This window comes from Triplophysa rosa, linkage group LG8, assembly GCF_024868665.1.
Source record: "Triplophysa rosa linkage group LG8, Trosa_1v2, whole genome shotgun sequence".
Lineage (NCBI taxonomy): Eukaryota > Metazoa > Chordata > Actinopteri > Cypriniformes > Nemacheilidae > Triplophysa > Triplophysa rosa.
Genome location: NC_079897.1, coordinates 16346169 through 16368099, shown reverse-complemented (window position 1 = coordinate 16368099; position 21931 = coordinate 16346169). Strand labels below are relative to the sequence as shown.

Here is a 21931-nt window from a genome sequence, read left to right as displayed (position 1 = left end):
CATTCCTGCACATCTGATAACATGTTGCTCTGGGTGCTGTGAACTCTGTTACCAGTGTTTTCACGTGCTTATTATGTCGCCATTATCAATGTGGATCTCGGTATTGAAATCCTTGGCAGTTTATGGATTTGCAGCTATTGTTGTATAGCCTACATTGTATTGAACCATGTGTTTTTGTAAATATATTACCTAGGATTCAGTCTTTATCCCTGGTATTGTTAAAGAGAAAATCATAAATGTAATTTTCATCTGGAAAATCGTCTAGCCATGCAAAAAGTTGTTTTGTTTGTTAATTTACTTTCAGATACAATATTTAAATGTTATGTAAACAATAGGCCTATTTAAAATGCTTTATGCATCTAGAATGCCTACCTGTTTCGAACCTGTTGAATATAATCTGGTCAAGTAAGTTTTATTTATAGAGCTTTTTACAATGCAAAAAGTTACAATGTTTTTTTTTAATACAAAATGTAACTAAATACTAAAAAACCTCAATTAAAAACACTACATTTGTATCTGTTAGAGGATTGCTCTTTCACAAGTATGTTAGATATCACAAAGTGATCCCTCAATATTGAAAAATAAGGTAGTAGGCATGCAATTCGTAAACAATGCTATCCGTTTGAATGTATTTGATATACACATGGTGGAGATTGTGTAAAATAAATATGTGAACGAGAAATGGCTGAAATATCTTAGATTAGCCACTGGAGGGCACTCATTGCGAATTAATTGTAGTTCAATCAGTTGTAGCTATACATTTACTAGGCCTACTGTACATACTATATATACAAAGGCAAAAAAAAACGAATCCATGCAACTAAGGTTGTCGTGTTAGAGATATTGTTATGGTTGTCATTATGTAAAGATACATAACTTTGCAGGAGCTGTATACATATTTAATCAGGTCTTTTAATATGTGTTTTATATATTAGTATTTTGCAGTATAAAATTCACTGGCAGTAAGTACAACATCGGCGTCAAAAGGTCATTTATTCATTGCCGTTACAAAAATAGAGTTCTATAAACAAACACGTTCTCACGAATTTCCATACCGAAACCACCTGTTGCCCCGTAGTTTCAGGTGTTGCAACTTCTGTGAGTACGTCAACATACGGTTTGTGGGTTGTGGAGTTTAATTGCGAACTTGAGGAGTGCGTTCAACGCCACTGTTTGATTGTGTGGAACTACACATCCCATGATGCACCATTTCTACCATTCAAGCCGCTACAGGCACTCAGAAGTGTTGTGCACTTGCTGACACTCCCCGAAGAATTAAAAAGTTCTCCTGAGGACCGAAGTAGGAAACAACCATGTTTCAGGTGAGGGTGTTTTACGTTTAAACACTTTCTAAATACTTTTAGTAAACGTATTTCTAAAACTAAAAAATATCTTGAGGTTAGTTTATTGTGTTAAAACTTTGCACGTGGGTTTACGTTTAAGAATGGTTTAATTATTGATTATGACAAGTAAGTTAGAGGGAAACCTGCCATGTGCTTCACACTGTTCGGGCGTTGTAATGCCATTGTGAAGTAATATCTATTTCTCTCATTTAACACAAAATACACGGCTAAGTAAATAAAATAGAAAAGCTTATGTTTTTTGTGCCAAAAGACAAACAGGTGCATTGTGACGTGGCTGACGCAGGGCGTGTTGGAGCGTGCGGATTTGAATAGAGTAGCACTCGCTCACCCCTTCACTACAGATAGAAAGCTTTGTATGAGCGACACTGATATTCAGAGACAAGACAGACCTGTTCTCATGCGTGCGTTATGTTTTCCATAACACGCATTTAATGAGTCATTCACGGAGACTGGACTGATAGCTTACAGAACTGAGATTCGGAGTCATCAAAGAAAAGAAAAACTCAAAACAACAACAACAACAAACGTGTCTCTCTAATGTCTGCTGTTTATTTGTGAATGTTTAGTGCTTGAACAAGCAACTCATCATTAATGACATTAATATCAAAGATGTATTAGCATGTATTATAGTGTACATATTATTTGTTTTTATGTAACATAGTTTTTATACAGTGTGGTCTAAAATAGTTTAACATTACCTATGTTAAAGGAAGTAACCATTGATTTATGTCAAAGAATGATCGATAATCATTACCTAAAATAAGTCATTTTTAAACATATTGTGCACCTGTTAATGTGTTCAGTCTTTTTTTAATAGCTTTAACATTACAAACAGACTGTAAGTTCTTGGATATATAAAAGATGGCAGCCGCAAAGATAAAATCAAACGCTTATGCCGGGAATCTGCATCGGAGTCAATCAGAAGGGACACTGATAGATCTGGACGAGAGTGTGACCATCAATAACAACAGCCTTCATGGTAATTATGCTGAAAGAGCTTGTCCCCCCTCTTTGTTCGCCATTTTATTATATTATTTTTAAATATATTTTCACACTTCAAATCTCAATGTCTTCTCATAGGGAGCTACGCTAATCAGATTGGAAACATCTCAGAGTGGCCTGTCCTTCCGAAAGAAAGTGAAAATCAAAAGCGGACAACCAACCCCTTCTGGAATCAGCTGTCCCGATCCAATCCGTTCCTAAATGATATCGTCCACACGAGTACCTACGATTCTGGAGTGTCCATGCTGAAAGAGGATCCCTTAACACTTTCTGATATCAACGATGACTCTGTCAGCACATCCTCAGATGAAACAAACTTTGCCCATCTCATAGCGCCCAGACAAAGCGATTTGAATCGATCGGGAAGGTGGAGAAGTGCCTCGGATATACTTGACACCCTTGAGAAAAGGGAGAACAAAAAGGAGAAGAGACTCGGCTCTCAAGGACCGTTCCTCAATCCTGATTTCGAGTGGTTGAAAAATGACAGGGAAGCTTACAAAATGGCTTGGCTGAGTCATAGACAGCTGACCCGGTCTTGTTTGGATCTGAGTCTAATGAAACAAAGTCCTGGATGGGCCCAGACGCAAGCCACGGACATTCAAACCGTCTGCAAGATAGACCACCACGGTGGCTCCGTGCAGTTGCCAGAAACGGACATCACGGCTCACATTGCCCAGGGACACGTCGCCTCGGGTGAGGTCCAAGAAATCGGCCTCAAAGTTCTCCACGATCCCCCCGCAGGAATAAACAACAACTACACCACCACCCTGAGCCCTCTTTTAGAGGTCACCCTCAGTAACCTTAACGTCTCTGGTGGCATTTCGCTGGAAATGAGAATGGCTGCTAAAGTGAAGAATGACCCCACAAGCCACGTCATGACCTCATTTGTTGGTCTTGTTTCACAAAGGAAAGAAGGACCTTATCAGAAGTTAAAAGACTGTTACGTGTATAACGATATGTTACAAATGAAGCTCCTAGATTTGAAACCTCACATGTATGTCATATCCGCCGCTGAGGCCAGCGTTTTGGAGCCACCTGCAAGGTCAATATGGGATTACCTGGATCGCTATTTCACTGTGGCCATCTATGGTCCCAAGCACATACACCCGTCTCTCAAAGTGGTGCTGGTCATCACCTGCCATAATAATATTCCTCCAAGGCTCCCTTTCTCGGACATCCACAGGGGTAACAGAAACCTGCCCCCTGTTGTTTTGGAGCTTTGGGGAAAACATCAACTCAACCCACACGGTCTTAAAGACCTTCACATTGTCTCTAAAGTTTTGGATATGAACTTCGAAGTGAAGTCGGTGGATCAGAATAAAGTGGTTAAACAGGAGCAGCTAAAATCTGGAAGAGAGCTGCATCTGCCGTTAGAGCTGGTGAAGGTGGGCAGGGGTGAGATGACCCCTTTTAAACTCTGCATTGAGGTGCTGGACCCAGAACGTCTCGCTTTGGGAGACTTTTACGTTACCTCACCCGAGCATACCCCATTGAGGTCAGACAAACATGGACAGAGGCGGTTAGACTGGCAGAGGGAAGTGGCTCGGTCGATGCCCATTCCCGAGGAATCTATCCCAGAAATCCTCACTCAGAAGTTTCCGGACAGACCTGTAGATTTGCAATGGTATGGGGTGGCGATGAAATCAATCCTCAGACAGCCGAGAGTGGAATATCTTCTGGAATATTTTAAAGGTGATACAGTTGCTTTGCTCTCTAAGGAATCTGTCAGATCTGTAGGTCACCAGAAGGTTAAGGAGTGGTATATCGGTTTTATTCGAGGAAGGATCGGCCTCGTGCACTGCAAGAACCTGAAGGTCATCTCCAAGGAACAAGTCATTGACTTTACTGGAATTAAACTCACCACGCACGTTCTCTTGGACAATATGACAATTCCTTTTAAAAAACTCACGTACATGTACTCTGCTATTCAGACTCTGGTCACAGAACATGTAAAATGTTGGAGAACCTTCGCTGAGGCTCTGGGTTACTCGGAACTCTCACTTGATGCTATCTCCAGGAGACACGCTGAAACGGAGGCAGAGAAGGTGGCCTGTGTGCTAGAAAAGCTGAAGGAAGATTGTCACGCAGAAAAGATCAAGAAAAAGTTTCAGCATGAGCTTATTAATGTACGTACCCTTGGCATTGACACCTGTTTTTATTTACGACAAAGGGGAAAAAGAAGTGTTAAGTTTATTATTTGTGTTCTCCTCAGGGGCTGTTAAAGATGGATGCTCAAGGCCTAGTGGCTCATCTCATCCAGGATATAGTGATTCTGTCCACAGCGGTCGAGCTCGGAGTCAGATGGAGGGAACTCGCGGAGCGACTCAAAAAGCTCTCAAATGCCCAAATTGCTGCTTATGAGGCTCCTCACAGAGGGAAAAATGGAGATGTTAGTGCCCAGGTAAATTGAAATTCTGCACATTTTTTTGTTAAAGTAAATACACAAAAAATATTTTTTGAAGAATGTTGATTGGTTGTTGACAAATAAACCGCACATGTCTATGGTGTGACATAGCAATCAACCAATGATGAAGATAAATCTCTCTTTTGCTATTTTATATGATAAATAATAATAATAATATAAAACTGTATATATAACAGTTTGTTTTCTAAATTTTTGCTGTCACACCATAGGACGGTTTGCAAGTACAGAATATACATTTTTGGATACATTGCGTGATTAAAGGGACAGTTCACCCAAAAATGAAATTTGTATCTTCATTTACTCACCCTCGAGTTGTTCCAAATCTGTATTAATTTCTTTGTTCTGATGAACACAGAGAAAGATATTTGGAAGAATGCAGGAAAGCAAGCCATTCTGGGGCATTTTGGCTACCATTGTAATTTTTCCTACTATGGTAGTCAATGGTGGCCAAGAACTGTTTGGTTACAAGCATTTTTCCAAATATCATTCTCTGTGTTCATCAAAACAAAGAAATGTATACAGATTTAGACCAACTCGAGGGTGAGTAAATGATGACTGAATTTTTATTTTTGGGTGTACTGTCCCTTAAGCCCTTTACTATTTGTTCAACTGTTGTTAATACATTTGGGATTTTTAATCATTCAGTAATCACGTCATTTAAACATCATTATTCTATATTAATTCATTATTCTCTTCTGATTCATAGTCGATGTGGAAGCCTGCATATGACTTCCTGTATGCCTGGAGTAAGCAGTATGGGGACGGCTACAGGGATATGATCCAGGACCTTCATCTGGCACTGGATAAGATGAAGAGCCCAGTAACCAAGCAGTGGAGACAGATCACTGGAGCTCTCATCACTGTAAACTGTATGGAGATCCTGCGAGCTTGTGCCTTCCACAGAGATTAAAGGAGAACACTTCATATTGAGGTGAAGCGTCACGATGATCACTTTGCCATACTAATTTTTTGATGTGACAAAAATCCACCCTTGATGGCATCTGTTCTGAATGTTGTTACTGTATACCTGTCTGTATTTTATATGTGATGTATTTTATATAAGCGCAGTGTTTACAGCACTGCCTGTTATTTACTGTGACATTGAAATGGTTACTTCTGTAGAACATGTCTACAGGTGTGGTTTTTAAGTTCTTTGGAGGCTTCTAAGGGTTGTTTGAGGGGGAAATGCTTTTTAGAGCGGATTGCAGTAGAGAGGTAATCTAACACGTTTTCATATTTGATAAACTGCCTGAAGGTCACGTGGTTTCCGTGTTCTGTTTTTTAGCTAAGCATTTTGCTTGGATTGTGTCTGTGTCTGTATGTTTTAACATGCGAAGATGAATGTAGAATATTTGATCCAAGTGTTACAGTATGTGGCCCAGAAAAAAAGATTTCTTACACATTAGTGGTCATTGTTATCATTTGTCACATCTTTGTTATTCTCAAGTATATTGCATATACCGGCAAATGGTATTTATTTTTATATTGTGTGTTTCTAATGTCATTTTAAATATGCAGACTACAGTGTTTAAGTAAAAGTCCATGTATAATTGTATAATCTAAGAACAGTCTTTAAAATATGTTTTGTGTTCTTGTTCTTTTTTGACTAACAATTTGAAATTAAAATTTATAACATCACCAGTTATGTTATGAAGGAGCTCTATAAGGAGCAAAGATATTAATAAAAAATATATTGTGTATTTCTTGAAGTCTTGTTTGATATTTTTAAACAGCATGTCGTAACCACAAATGGCATGGCACTATCTGCATTGCATTTTGGGTAGAATAGTGATATGCAGCTTTAAATCGGTCACTTCCTTTAAAATTCTGGACAATTTTCAACCCAGTGTTTTTTTGGAGTGTATTTAGACACCTGTGGCTTCTGTAGTCACTTCAATGTCTCAGCCTCATAATGCACGCAAGCTATGCCAGTTTCTCTGAAACTCGGTTTGTTTTGCTTCATAGAAAGCTCTGTTGATATATAATCTCTAGTGTACTTAGCCTGTGTGTTTACCTAAACTGCTTTAACCCACTAAGAGTTTCATTGTTCAGTCTCACCCTGAGTCTAAAAGTTCAGTTAAGCTGTACTGAATGATTTCTGTGACAAAATCCAAATTCACAAGTTATATTAATATGTACCACAAATAATTCCTCCAAGTCATTGTACTACACAACACATCCATCATATTCTATCCATCTATACAGCTCAATGTTATAGCCTTGTTTTTTAAAAGCTATAAATTATTTTTCAGATATGCGCATAACAATACTATTATTCCATGAAATCACAGATTCAACCATTTATGTAGCTGCGCAATCTTACTATCGCCATTACTCGATTGCAGGCGTCCTAAAACCTAAAGTTAGATTCAGGTAAAGTTCAAAGTTAATAGTCTCACATAGAGAATATTGCCGCTTTCCATCACAGGTTTCATTGGCCAGGAACTGCCCTAGAGGCAACCAATCACAGTTCACTTTGTTTCAGAATTTGAGGTGAGTTTTTGTGTATCAGACATTCAGCCATCGGTCCATGGCTGTGACGTCTGAGACTGAGACTCAGTAAGGAACAGAACAATAGTGTGAATGACTCTAGACAAACAAAGTTAATGTATAAAATCTAATGAACATTAAAAGGCTTTATAACACCTAGGACCTTTAGGAAGATAATAATACCTTCTGGATTAATAAGAAGATAAGTTCTGGCTAAAATTCCAGTCTGAAAACCTTCAGCACATCTATTAAAAATGTGTGGGCTGCTGGTTTAAGGCTTGTTAAACTGAAGATAATTTGAATGTTTTCTAAAGCGAGCAATGAAAATCAGCCCTCAGACAAACAACATCAGACAGTAAAGTGCCTTGCCAAAATATCATTAACTGCTCTCTGAGTTTCTCGGTGAGAAGCTTTAGTTCTTCACTGTTGTTTTTATACCCTTTTCTGATTTTATGGTATGTTAGGAAGTAATACATTTGACCTCACTGAGCAGCTAAAACATTCTCAATGAATAGGAATAAGGAGTAGTTTGTTGCTTATTCTGAAAACAGATCACTTTTGGCATTTTGAGCAATATAGCAAAACCAATTTAGCCTGCAACTAATTATTATCATTTATTATTATCTGAAATGGAGTGGAATTTTGGTAGAATTTTGACTAAAATCCACTCTTGAGTCCTTTAAACGCTTCTCTGTGTATCCGCCCCTTGGTTCTTTATACATTTTCTCATAAACTACTATATACAGTAGGAAGTAAAACCTCTTTATCCATTGCCTAGAGTGTTTGCATTCTACTGCTGATCACAACAACATTAAGGAATGAGAGTTGATTCTGTTTGCTGCGTATTGTTTATTCATCTTAGAGCAAATTGTGGTACATCACAATGCCTGTGAAAGCACACATTAATCAGAAAGACCAGCGTAATGACCGGAAAAACATGCTGGCTTCACACTTTAGAGGCACAAACAGGGTGAACAGCAGGCCTCACATTGCAATGCTTCAACACAATGACCTCCAGTGTAGTGCACTTATCATTTCTTTCTTCTTAAACAATAGACGTGTCACCATGAAGAAAAATGAAAACTATGTTGCCGTGATTGTAAGGCAATGTTTTAAAACAGGATATGAAAAGTGATAGGACGGCCTCATAAGAGTGAAAAATTACAGACGTTTGTTGAGTATAGACAGCTTTGTTTTATAAATAAAGAACCAGCTAGTTGTTTCTTGCTTTGCTTGCTCGACTGGTCTTAGAACAACAGTGAAGCGATTTAAAGGAATAGTTCACCCAAAAATATTTTTTATAAATAAATAAAAAATAATACATTTCTGTGTTCTGTTGAACACAAACGAAGATATTTGAAAGAATGTTAGCAATTTACAGTTCTGGCACATCATTCACTACCATAATAGACTTTTTTATTATATTTTTTTGTTCAGTTGAACACAAAATTAGATATTTTAAATAATTTAGGAAAGCAAACTGTTCTGGGGCACCTTTGACTATACCATTTTATATTTTTTCTATTATTGAATGATGTGCCAGAAATGAAAATTGCTAACGTTCTTTCGAATATCTTCTTTTGTGTTTAGCAGAACAAAGATACGGTTAAAGATAAAGATTAATACAGGTTTGAAACATCTAGACGGTGAGTAAAGGATGACAGAGGTTCCATTTTTGGGTGAACTTTAACACATTTTAATGAAGCAGATCTCATGAGAAAAGCCTGAAGGTAGAGAGCCTCAGAAGTGGCTGTTCTCAGCACTATCAGAGCCTTTTTTTCCTGAGCACTGAGGCACATCGAGCTGAGTTTAATGGGATGTGATGGCTCTTGTTGGAGGATCCAGTCTCCCCGGGTAACACGCAGAGGGTAGCAGAGCAGTGTCACACTCATATCTAAGCACATCAGCATGGATCGGCTATGAATCTGAAGTTTGTTTATGTAATACAGTGCATGAGAGCTAAAAATAGACACCCGCTGAGCTATTTCAGAATCAAGATTTTTATGCATATTATATTTACGTGTTGCCTATAATGCATTGTTATACTTCATTTGTCACATAGAAACAGTTTGTTGTGAAAACAATGCTTTTAGTTTTCTTCCATCTTCATACTTCATTCTCTTGTGTGTTTGTGTATTGTTGGTCATGTAGTCATGTGACCTGTCTGGCCATAGTACAAACCATCCAACTGCGTAAAGGACTGAAATCAGAGAAACACACATTTATACAAAGTGAAGCTAGAACCATCACTGCTTTTTAAAAAGATTATTATTGCTAAAAAGAAGTCAAAAGTTATATTTCATACGAAAAAAAACAGGCAAAAGAGAACCTAACTTTGGTTAAAAACATTTAGAATGATTATTTGCAAAAGCTTCTAAGGAAGGGTGGGAGAGAGAATCTTTGCATTTCACTCTTTCTCCCAGTCAGAGGAATGATGCCCGGAGGAGCATGTGCACCAAGCGAGCGCTTGTTTGGAGTTTGCTGGTTCTTTCTGTTGTTGATATGGGACTTGGAGTGTCCAGCATCACTCTTGGCGTGCTGGGGATCAGAGCTCTGTTGGTACAGAAGAGCCAAACTTCGTATTCCACACCGATATGGAGCGGCGTGTGTGTAAGTAAGAGACTTTAATATGTTTACAGCAGGTTTATATTACCATTTATTTGTAAACACAGAAGCAAAAGGAATTCTTGCATATTAAACCATATGCAAATAATGCTCAAATGGTGAATTTGATTATTTAGAGGAGATCTGCATTGTTTTAAAATAATGTATGTGAATGCCCTTCTTCCTAAAGAAAGATTTTAAAGAAATCGAAGGAGTTTTTAAATATGAGGTCCAGGAAGTGAGTTATATGGCAAACAATCTACAATCCATACATCTTACATGAGTCCCTGTTTAACTTTCATGTAAAAGCATGAATAAAGCTTGAATAAAAATGGACTAAAAGCATAATCTTTTTTAATTATGAGCATGCAATAATACATACAATTACAACAAATACATGACAATAAAAACACTATAATACAATGCATTATTCATTTGCATGAAACTATTATACACTAATACTCATTTTTGGCCATAGAGCGAGTCAGCATCATTTGAATTTTTAATGCAATGGAAACTGCACTCTTGGTCCAGATTTGATTTAGCTCCAGTGACAGATCTCTGTTTCACAGTTCCTCATCTGTGGAGCCTGTGGGATATTGTGTGCCAAGAAGAGAACTGGATTTACAGTAAGAGGATAAGTGACAGAAGCAGCAACACTATAAATATTTCTCATCTAACCTACTGTATACAGACACAGAGATAAAAGCAAGTGCCACCAACGTCTGTTTGTAAACTTTACTCTCACCCCACAGATGATCCTGTTTTCAGCCTGCTGTATCTGTGGACTTATCGGGGGAATTCTCAACGTCCAATTTGTGCGAGCGATGGTGAAGCGGGTGAACAATCTGCACTCTCTGCATCTCACCTTCCTCTGCCTGGCCGCCCTGGGCATCTTGGGCTGCACCCTCTCCACCTGGCTGACCTGCAGGCTCGCCAGCTATGAGCAGAAGAGACTGTTTCTGGAAAGAGATCTGTCCTTGCATCATTCAGTCGAGATGAAGTCGCCGTGTGGTAGTCCCGTTGGCTCAGTTTAGAAACGTTTATTGTTAATGCGTTCATTGTGTTTATTGTAATGCACCTGGAGTCGGATGTAGAACGAATCTGCCTAGTCATGCTGGCTCAGGTCAATGTTTTATGTCAATGTTATGTGAAATAAATCCTGTAATGATGAGCCATTTGTGTTTGGGGTGTAAGTTTAAAGTTAGGTAATGCTATAGTGGTGAAGACTTGAAGGACTTTGTGATCAGGTGGATTTTCATTTTCTAGCTGTGATTACCTGAAAGGTCACCAAAATGTGATCTACAGTATATTTTCTTTGTACCTCCTAAGGGTAGCAGACTTGTGCGGTCTGTTGACCTCCTCATGCCACTCACAACACCACCTCACTGTCATAATGCTCCCAACCTTTGTAACTGACGACAAACATGCACGTCAATGAAACGGTGAATATTATCTGAAGTCACGATACAACAGCGGCATCTGCTGGTGAAATGTGTCAGTACATGATAAAAACAGAAGGCAGTGCAGAATTAATAAAGCAGCTTATATGAAAAAATGAATCAGAACTCTATTGTGTTTGTATTGTTTTAGACTCAAATTTATGACAAACTAATGATTGGGCAACCCACGTTTTTACGTAGTCCATACATAAATGATATACTTAATTGAAACAAATTAATTTTACAGTATAAATACTACAGGGTGTTCTGTTTCATTTGCACACAAATCATTCATTTTAAAACCAAATTAGTCTTTAAGTTATAGTTCACCCAAAAATAAAAAATATGTCATCATTTACTCACCTTCTAGTCATTTCAAACCTGTATGACTTTCTTTCTTCTGCAGAACACAAAAGAAAATATTTTGAAGAATGTTGTAAACCCAACAAGGGTGGTACCTATTGACTTCTATTGTATGGACACAAAACCAATGCAAGTGAATGGGTCCCGCTGTTGTATGGTTACCAACATTGCTTAAAATATCTTTTGTGTTCTGCAGACGAAAGCATGTTGTACAGGTTTGAAATGACGAGAGGGTGAATAAATGACAGACTTTTCCTTTTTGGGTGAACTGTCCCTTTAAGGATTAACTGTTGATTTCATTGAAGTCTAAGTTTATGTCTATACTGGCTATTTTATTCATATAGTTAAAAAAACACACTTATGTGCACTTAAAAACATTTACCACGTTCATCTAGGACACACCAATAGAGGATGTACTTCAGATTTCCATTATTTTCTTAAGGAGCAGTTCACTTTCAAAATGAAAATTCTGTCATCATTTACTCCCCTTCTCATTTCAAACGCGACTGTGACTTTCTTCCTTCTGCAGAACACAAAAGATATTTTGAAAACTGTTGGTAAAAGAATAGCACAGTCCCCCATTCACTTCTATTGTATAGACACAAAACCAATGCAAGTGAAAACACTTATTCATTCATCTATCAGCTGCACACCCTCAGAAACAAACTACAGCCTTAATCTGTTACAATCAATGCACATATACACTGTTTACTTTTATTATATTCTCATGTTTCTGCCTGAAATCTGTACATTTGATATTGATATTTCATTTCCATATTTAATTTGTTTACTTACATATACTTTATTTTATATTTCATTCTATATTTATGCCTTACTCAGCACCTTATTTTAATTTTACTCTAATGTTTGTACTTATTGTATGTCTTTTGTTATATGTTCAATGCTTTGGCAATATTGTAAGAACACGCAATGCCAATAAAGTACCTTGAAATTGAAAATTGAATGGGGAGCTGTTAACAACATTTTTCAAAATATCTTCTTTTGTGTTCTGCGGAAGAAAGAAAGTCATACAGGTTTGAAAGGACAAGAGGGTGAGTAAATGATGACAAAATTTTCATTTTGAAGGTGAACAAATCCTTTATTTCCATTATCGGTTATCAGCATTTATAAGGACCCTATAGAGGGAGCGGTTTATTAGAAAACGCAGCTCTTGCTGTCTAATAAAGTATATCTTGTCTTCCAGTGTGTTTCTGAAGCTCAAGCTGACAGCCCAGGAACGGTTCACAAAGATAGTTATGAACAAAAGCATTCCTTTGTCCTCCGGGTATACAGGACTTCAGAAGAGTTATTCCCATGATATATGCTTGGGGCAAGAAGTTGTTTAACAATTTATTTTCTGTCTAATTTATTCCCTGTTTAAAGCAATGTGGTTTCTGCCCTATTTCCATTGATGGGAACATGGATGAAATGAATTTAATATGGGTAAGAAATAAATGTTCTCCTGATTACAAACAAACAAGAAAGAAAGAAAAAGAAAGAAAGAAACAATGATGCATTGCCTACCCTTCTGAAAAACGACAGAACCCTGTCCAAAACACATTACAAGTTTTAATGGTTATAATGGAAACTATTCTAATGGTGGGTTTATCTATCAAATTAACCCCATTCGAATAATGCCCAAAACGTTTCAATGGAATAAGTAAATGGTTCATAATGGAATTTTAATGGAAACTATAAGAATTTTTGTGATGGTTTCTATTTTTTTATCAGCAGGAAAATATTTGTTTGTTTTCTTAACGGGCAGCTCACCCAAAAATATGCCTTTTGGTGAAATATTCCTTTAACAGCTACTGTGAGGGTCAGAAGATGGCGCCCTCAGCCCTTATGCTTTCTCGTTTTCATTCACTTCATCAAGTGGACTTGTATGGGATCAATTTCCCGCCAAAAGTATTGCCGGTATATGTAAATAAAAAAATAAAAACCGCGAGTCAGAACTTCAAACACATTTTAATTTATAATGCTCAAAATTAATACGTAACAACAAAGTTGTCCAAATCGCACACAAAATAATGTTTCCCTTGGTTGTTTTACGCATTTTTTTTGTGTTCTCTGATATTTGATGGCGCCGCGGATGGCTGCCTCGGTTTGGAGTGCTCTAGTACTTATGTCTTTTTTGTTCGTTTTTCCTGTTTTAAGCTACTCTTCTTTAATCACTTTTACCAGGGACGAATTGCTTAACATTAAGCAATGCCCTTCTATCAATCTTTTCCCTAATTTTGAAAATTCAGACGTCTTACTGGACATTTTACTCGGAGGAGCGGCAGCTCTGTACAAACGCTCTAAAAGACGCAAGCGGGGAAAGCGAGCGGGTGCGCTCGTCAGACTCCGACGACGCGGATTTAGGACCCCGCTGCCGAGTATACACCTGGCGAATGTCCGCTCCCTTACCAACAAAACGGACGAAATACTCTTACTCACCAGGACAAACAAAGATTTTTCCAACTCCGCTGCGCTGTGTTTCACAGAAACATGGCTCAATGACACCATACCGGACAGCGCGTTACATCTGCCGGGTTTTCAGCTGTTCAGAGCGGATCGCATTGCCGAGTCAACAGGGAAGACACGTGGTGGTGGATTATGTTTTTATATAAACGAAGGTTGGTGCAGAGATATAACAACACTGAAGAAGATGTGCTTTTCGTACTTAGAAGCGTTCTCTATCAACTGCAAACCTTTTTATTCGCCACGCGAGTTTTCCTCATTTATTCTCGTGAATGTTTACATTCCTCCACATGCTTGTGCGAGCGCGGCGCTGCAACAGCTGGCGGATTACATCACTGACACGGAGCAGCAACACCCGGATTCTCTTATTATTATTATTGGGGACTTTAACAGAGCAAACCTCTCCCGTGAGCTGCCAAAATACAGGCAGCATATCACATGCCCCACCAGAGACAGCAACATTCTGGATCACTGTTACACCACAATACGGGATGCATACCACTCTGTTCCCAGAGCAGCTCTGGGTCTCTCTGATCATTGCCTGGTTCATCTTCTTCCGACCTACAGACAGAAGCTTAAATCTGCCAAGCCTGTAGCAAGAACAGCAAAGAGATGGAGCAGCGAAACAGAGCGGGCCTTACAAGCCTGTTTCGACTGCACGGATTGGAGTGTCTTTGAAGCTGCAGCCACTGATCTGGATGAGTTAACTGACACAGTGACATCCTACATCAGCTTCTGTGAGGACATGTGTATTCCCACCAGGACTCGCTTAACATACAACAATGACAAACCATGGTTTACAATGAAACTGAGACAGCTTCGTCAGGCCAAAGAAGATGCTTACAGAAGTGGGGACAAAGTCTTGTATAATCAGGCCAAAAACACACTGACAAAGGAGATAAGAGCAGCTAAGAGAAGCTACTCTGAAAAGCTGAAGAACCAGTTTTCAGCCAACGACCCTGCATCAGTGTGGAAAGGCCTGAAAGACATTACCAACTACAAGCCATCATCCCCTCAGTCTATGGGTAATCAACGACTGGCTGACGACCTGAACGACTTCTATTGTCGTTTTGAAATGCAGAGTCTCACCCTTCACACCCGCCCTGACCCTATCTCTGCTATACCATTAACACCTCCTCTTGACATTCAACCTGCACTTAAGATCTGCGAAGAGGATGTTTGCCAGCTTTTCCGCAAACAAAAGATCAGAAAAGCACCAGGCCCAGACAATGTCTCACCCTCCTGCCTGAAAGTCTGTGCGGAGCAGCTGTCGCCCATCTTCACTAATATTTTTAACAGATCTTTGGAGCAGTGTGAAGTCCCTTCATGCTTCAAACGCTCCACCATCATCCCTGTACAGAAGAAACCCAAAATATCTGGACTTAATGACTACAGGCCTGTTGCTTTAACATCTGTGGTCATGAAGTCATTTGAGAGACTTGTACTGGCCCACCTGAAGGACATCACCAGACCACTTCTTGATCCCCTCCAGTTTGCTTACCGAGCAAACAGGTCTGTGGACGATGCAGTAAACATGGGACTGCATTACATCCTACAACACCTAGACAGACCAGGGACTTACGTCAGGATCCTGTTTGTAGACTTCAGCTCGGCCTTCAACACCATAATCCCAGACCTCCTCCTGCCCAAGCTTACCCAGCTCTCTGTGCCAACCTCTACCTGTCAGTGGATTATTAACTTCCTGTCGAACAGGCAGCAGCTAGTGAGGTTGGGAAAATTTAAATCCAGCACATGTACCATCAGCACCGGAGCTCCTCAAGGATGTGTTCTTTCTCCACTGCTATATTCACTCTACACAAACGAATGCACCTCTACAGACCCTTCTGTCAAACTCCTGAAGTTTGCAGATGACACCACAGTCATTGGCCTTATTCAAGACGGTGATGAATCTGCCTACAGAAAGGAGGTTGCTCAGCTGGCTGCCTGGTGTAGTCAAAACAACCTAGAGCTGAATGCATTCAAGACAGTGGAGATGATAGTGGATTTCAGAAGGAACCCTCCATCACTTCCTCCCCTCACCATCCTGGACAGCACTGTGGATACTGTGGAGTCATTCAGGTTCCTGGGCTCCACCATCTCTCAGGACCTGAAGTGGGAGTCCCACATAGACTCCATTGTAAAGAAGGCCCAGCAGAGGTTATACTTCCTCCGTCAATTGAGGAAGTTCAACCTACCACAGGAGCTACTGACCCAGTTCTACTCAGTGGTCATCGAATCTGTTCTGTGCACTTCAATTACTGTTTGGTATGGCTCGGCCACCAAATCAGACCTACGAAGACTACAACGGACAGTTCGTAGTGCTGAGAAAATTATTGGTGCTCCTCTGCCCACACTTCAGGACCTGTACGATTCCAGAGTGAAAAACAGGGCAAGAAAAATCATCATTGACTCCACACACCCAGCACACAAACTCTTTGATCTGCTGCCCTCTGGCCGGCGCTTTAGAGCACCAAACACCAGGACTTCCAGACACAGAAGCAGCTTCTTCCCCCAGGCAATCTCCCTCCTAAACAGATAACTGCTCCTTAAGAGCAATATTCCACTTCCACTACTCCTATAGTGTGCACTACTGTGCCTTATTATATCTACATCTTATGTATACATGTATATAACACTACCTCTACTTACTAAATTATCCATTTGCACAAGTGTACATACAATCTGTTAATATGTTTATTCTACTATATACTACCCGGTACAATGTCTCTTATATGTTATTATCCCCCATTTTCTGTAAAATAGTCTTTATTTTATATATGCACAATTTAGAATCTTTTAGACTGTAAATCGTATTATATTGTATTGTCATTGTGTTAAATGTCTGTACTAGAAGCTTCCAACACCAAAGAAAATTCCTTGTGTGTGCAAGCACACTTGGCAATAAAGCTCTTCTGATTCTGATTCTGATTCTGATTCTGATTCTGATTTCCTGCTTAAGTTTTCATTTTTTCTAAGCATACGCTTGTTTTTCCACATTCTGAGCTTGCTTTTCTAAATACTACAGTTCGAGTTTCATGGTAATTAGGGTGGGCTTTAGCATCACCATTGGTCCACTAGTTCTAGATTGACAGATTGACAGCTCCTCGTCTAGCCAATCAGTCAAAGAGGGTGTTGACGTCACTCCAAACGCGACTCGCGGCATACACTTGAAGATGGATAACCGTCAGCTGCAAATCCTTTATTACGATTTATGATTAACAACAAAAAAATAATAACAACATTCATCCTCCACAATCTATAGTGAATTGTACACCATAAATTCCCACATATATTACATAAACAAATGAAATATTTAAATAAAAAAGAATTTAAAATCCATCTTCAAGTGTATGACGCAATTCCCGTTTGGAGTGACGTCAACTGCCTCTTCGACTGATTTGCTAGAGGAGGAGCTGTCAATCTAGAACTAGTGGACCAATGGTGATGCTAAAGCCCGCCCTAATTAGCATGAAACTTGAACTGCAGCATTTGGAAAAGCAAGCACAGAACGTGGAAAAACAAACAAGGGAAAAAATAACATATGGGTAGAAAAAATGAAAATATAAGCAGAAAATATCAGAGAACACAAAAAAATCCGTAAATCAATCAAGTAAAACATTATTTTGTGTGCGATTTGGACAATTTTGTCTTTATGTATTAATTTTGTGCACTATAATTTAAAATGTGTTTAAAGTTCTGACTCAAGCTCTGATCAAGTTTATTTTTTGATTTACCCTCATTATTTTTCCAATATGCCCCCAATACTTTTGGCAGGAAATGGATCCCATAGACTTGGACTATATTAGTGAAGTAATGTAGGAAATAGTAAATGAAGGGGTAGGCCAGGGGGTATTTTCGAACACAGCATTTGTCTCTTATATATAAAGCTGAAATGACAAGCTATACATCATAAGTATATCACAGCTTAAAAGTCTTAGAGCTTACTTATACATTACCATATACATTTATATTTATACAGAGCTTATTTACACATAACCGTCCTGCAGAGTTCAGCTATTCAAACACACCTGAAGCAACTAATCAAGATCTTCTGATATTACTTGAAAAATAACAGGCAGGTGTATTTTATTAGGGTTGAACTTCTGCAGGACGGTATCTCCAGGAGCAGGATTGGGCACCCCTGCATTAGTGTTAAAATTCAATTTCGTCATGAAGAAGGTGCATGCATGTTTTACAGAACTTGACTGTTGTGCTCGATTCCCTTAACATCTCACAAGCATTTTGGCCTATTCTGGATAAATTATAAACACACCCTGCTTTCATGGAAAATGCTTTATGCATATTTATCGATGGACTGTTACTGAACAATGGCTCTTTAAATCAGTCTTTTCTCTTGCCGGTTGCTCTCCACATTGGCTCTATTGGATGAACAGTGACCTTGTTCCACTGACTCATACAAGCAAAGATTTTGTGACTCACTCTTGGCTGTGTTTGAAGGATGAGCTGTCTAAATCATCTCTCTGCTCCCCTCCCAGATCCACTGAGAACTCGGGGTAACCCGCAGTCGTGTGGATGTTCTCTTCATAGTCGTCTCTGTGTGCATTAAACAACACAGTGATGTCAATATGAGTGAGTATTCGGAGGAAGCTTTTGGAGATATGCAGTAGTCTTATCATTTGTTGGCTCGTCGCTTTGGAAATGTCAATGTCATTGTGTGGTTCATTTCAGAGGTGTCGTTGACTGGATTTTGAGCTCAGAAAGTTCTGCCGACCCAAGTTTAAAAACAACAATTGCTTTTGGCTATCACACTGTGCTGGTGTATAAAGTAGGAAAAATGTCTTTGTAAATTTCTTTGTTCTGTTGAACACGAAAGAAGATATTTTGAAGACTGTAAGAAAGCAAACAGTTCTGGGGCACCATTCTCCTAAATATCTTTCTCTGTGTTCATCAGAACAAAGACATTTATAACTCAAGGGTGAGTAAATGATTTTTGTTTTTGGGTGAACTGTTCTTAAGAGTTGGCAAATTGTGAATGAATACCAATAAATAAATATCAAATTTACTCATATATCAAATATAAGACCAGCTCCAAAATTTTGTCTGAAATATTATTTAGGCCTAACGCATCAGGTTATATAACACAATGAATGCTCTGTTGCACCCAAGAGTGGTTAAAGATACTTTCCCATGGTTTTGTTATAGAATTTGGTATAAAACAATTATGGCCAGCAAAAGATGATCGTCAACAGATTTTCCTAGATAGACGTTGCATTAGTATTCTTTTCATTAGGAACACATTTGTTTACCATTATAATGTCATGTAACTCCCCTGCTTCAGCAATGTTTTGTGCACCTCCGACTTGAAAAGGGTTCCAAAAGCGGGTGTGGTCGACTGTGATATCGTGGGAGGGTAGAGTGAGGAAAGAGGGAAGGGTTTGCATAAAAAGTGGATTGTCATTAAGCGCATGAAGAAAGAAAATGCACACCGGCAAAGTAAACACACACTTTTTCGAAGAAAATCGCTCTGAAAAAAACACAAAAATAACCACCACCAATGGCTCATTGCAGACTCTTGTTATCTTCAGGTATACGCAGGCTCATCATTTAATGGCGCAAGGCTGAGAATCTGGCTGAACCGGAGCTAAGATGAGCATCCAGTCAAACAGCTGACTCTGTCAGACTCAGATGTCCCGAGAATGAGACATGGAAACAAGACGAACTTATCAGTGTGGAGGTCACTCACATGACATGTTACAATGATCCGGCTAACATGATTAAACAAAACTTCATTGCTGTATTTTTGATACGCCGATCGCTCAATACAGTAGCGCATTTGACAAGAAAGATCCGCAACAGCAAACGTGTGTGTAGGTGTCCCGTCCCGATAAGCCCACGTCCCCAGCGATCGCTGCGAGTACAAATCGGGCCCAAAACCATGTTTAAAATCTCCAGGTGTGTGGCCAGCCTATAGGTATCTGGTTCAGTTGATGTTTTGATATTGTCAGTACCAGTACTCATGCCACAGAAAATCGCATGCGTACCATGCTAAAAGTGGTATGGTTTTGGGTCAGGGATGACACGATACCGATACTGCGACCCTGAGTATCTGACATTATCGATTCTACTCCGATACACTCTCTTCCGCTCACTAAAACATCTAAGCTATTAATAATACATATCTAAACGTATCTAAAAACAATACATACAATTCTGTGATTTATTTTAAAGTCCTCCTGTGGTAAAAATCACGTTTTAAAGTTGTTCATATGTCTATGAGGTGTTTTTAAGATGAACCATGTAAAACTTAATTCAAAACCATTGCTGAGTATTTTCTCCATAAAACTGCATTTTCAACAGCATAAACCTGCAAGCAATAGCGTCAACACATTTGACCGAGCGGATCAGGTAGTCGTAGTCCGAGTCATAGATGTGTAACGTTGGCGGCGGCGCATGTATTAACCACTTGCTAACCATCTCCTTCATAGCTGAATCCTTCCCTATCCCCTATATAATGCACACTAGGAGCTTCAGTTTTATGTAAGGACGCTTCAGATTCTACAGAGCACTCGATTGGACAAAAAGTGTTGATTTATTGATTGATTTTTTGTTAGTAGCCCTACCAACTGGTACTTTTTTTAAGGTCGTCTTATTTTGTTTGCTGAACGAAAGACTGAACAAATTTGCCAAACTGACTCGAGATACACTGAACTGTGGTCACAATATTTCTTTCTGTCTGGCTCCGTCAAACTTATTTTTCGCTACAAATACAACAAATAGACATTTAAAGGGGTCATATGATACGGCTAAAATGAATATTATCATTTGTTTTAGATGTAATGCAATGTGTATCAACGATTTAAGGGTTAAAAACACTGTATTTTCCACATACCGTGCATGTTTGTATCTCCTCTTTGCCCCGCCTCTCTGAAACGCACAGATTTTTTACAAAGCTCATCACTCTGAAAAGCGAGGTGCTATTATTAGCCAGTTAACCAGTGCGTAGTGATTGGTCGAATACTGCAAGCGTGTGACGGAAATTTAACTCCTCTTACCATATTTGGAACATCAGGTTCCAAAGCAATTGTTTGGGCTTGTCTCAATGACGGCTCTCACTCTTCAGAGGAGCATACGGCAGAAGGATGAGGCCTAAAAATACATGTAATAGTACTGTAAGTACAGTTTCTGCAAACATTCAAGCACGTATAAATGGAGAGAATATGTTAAACTCACTCAGGTACAGGAGCAGGTGCGACAGCAGGTCTTGTGAACACTTGTAGTCCCTCCAGCAGCGTGCATAACTCATCAATCTCCTGAAAAGCTGCTGAGAACAAAGAGTGGGTATAGGAAATATTCATCCAATGATTATTACTGAAAATGAATATAGAAATGAATAAAAATCACATATAAAATGAGCATTGATAGTGCTTGGAAATCAATATAATGACTTACGAATTCTATTTTCCTCCTGTTTCTCCTTCTTTTCTTTGAGCTCTCAGATGGTTGAGGAGCTGTAATGGACACAGGAACCAATGGAGAAGGTGCTGGGCACACAGACTCCGGTCCATACTTCTGCCTCCGAGGAGAAGGTGCTGAAAACAAATCAGAGCAGATAAATGACACACCTGATCATGCAATGTCTGATATCTTTAAAGGGATACTTCACCGAAAAATGAAAATTCTGTCATCATTTTCTCACCTTCGAGTTTTTCCAAATCTGCATACATTTCTTTGTTCTGATGAACACAGAGAAAGATATTTGGAAGAATGCTTATAACCAGACAGATTTTAACCCCCATTGACTATCATAGTAGCAGGGT

General features: G+C 39.1%; 2 protein-coding genes across 3 annotated transcripts; both read left to right on the top strand.

The window, feature by feature from the left end:
* Positions 1–1208: 1208 nt before the first annotated feature.
* macc1 (MET transcriptional regulator MACC1) lies at positions 1209–6491 on the top strand. Of its 2 annotated transcripts, none has more exons than XM_057341113.1 (5): positions 1209–1322; positions 2200–2343; positions 2445–4492; positions 4579–4767; positions 5498–6491. In XM_057341113.1, exons 2-5 carry the CDS (start codon positions 2226–2228, stop codon positions 5699–5701), a joined length of 2559 nt encoding a protein of 852 aa, XP_057197096.1. In that variant the 5' UTR covers positions 1209–1322; positions 2200–2225; the 3' UTR covers positions 5702–6491. The 2 variants fall into 2 exon arrangements, with proteins under 2 accessions (XP_057197096.1, XP_057197094.1); XM_057341111.1 differs by having other exon boundaries at positions 1215–1322; positions 2182–2343.
* A 3075-nt stretch (positions 6492–9566) lies between these two features.
* Positions 9567–11422, top strand: tmem196b (transmembrane protein 196b). Its single transcript, XM_057340627.1, has 3 exons — positions 9567–9891; positions 10458–10514; positions 10641–11422. The coding sequence occupies exons 1-3, from the start codon at positions 9730–9732 to the stop codon at positions 10920–10922; spliced, it is 501 nt and encodes a 166-aa protein (XP_057196610.1). The 5' UTR covers positions 9567–9729; the 3' UTR covers positions 10923–11422.
* Positions 11423–21931: the final 10509 nt, after the last annotated feature.

Coding starts and splice junctions, on each gene's coding strand:
- macc1 (XM_057341113.1), top strand. CDS start 2,226: ATGGCAGCCGCAAAGATAAAATCAAACGCTTATGCCGGGAATCTGCAT. Junction 4,493..4,578: donor TTCAGCATGAGCTTATTAAT/GTACGTACCCTT, acceptor TGTTCTCCTCAG/GGGCTGTTAAAGATGGATGC. Junction 4,768..5,497: donor ATGGAGATGTTAGTGCCCAG/GTAAATTGAAAT, acceptor TCTGATTCATAG/TCGATGTGGAAGCCTGCATA.
- tmem196b (XM_057340627.1), top strand. CDS start 9,730: ATGTGCACCAAGCGAGCGCTTGTTTGGAGTTTGCTGGTTCTTTCTGTT. Junction 9,892..10,457: donor CGATATGGAGCGGCGTGTGT/GTAAGTAAGAGA, acceptor TCTGTTTCACAG/TTCCTCATCTGTGGAGCCTG. Junction 10,515..10,640: donor AGAAGAGAACTGGATTTACA/GTAAGAGGATAA, acceptor CTCACCCCACAG/ATGATCCTGTTTTCAGCCTG.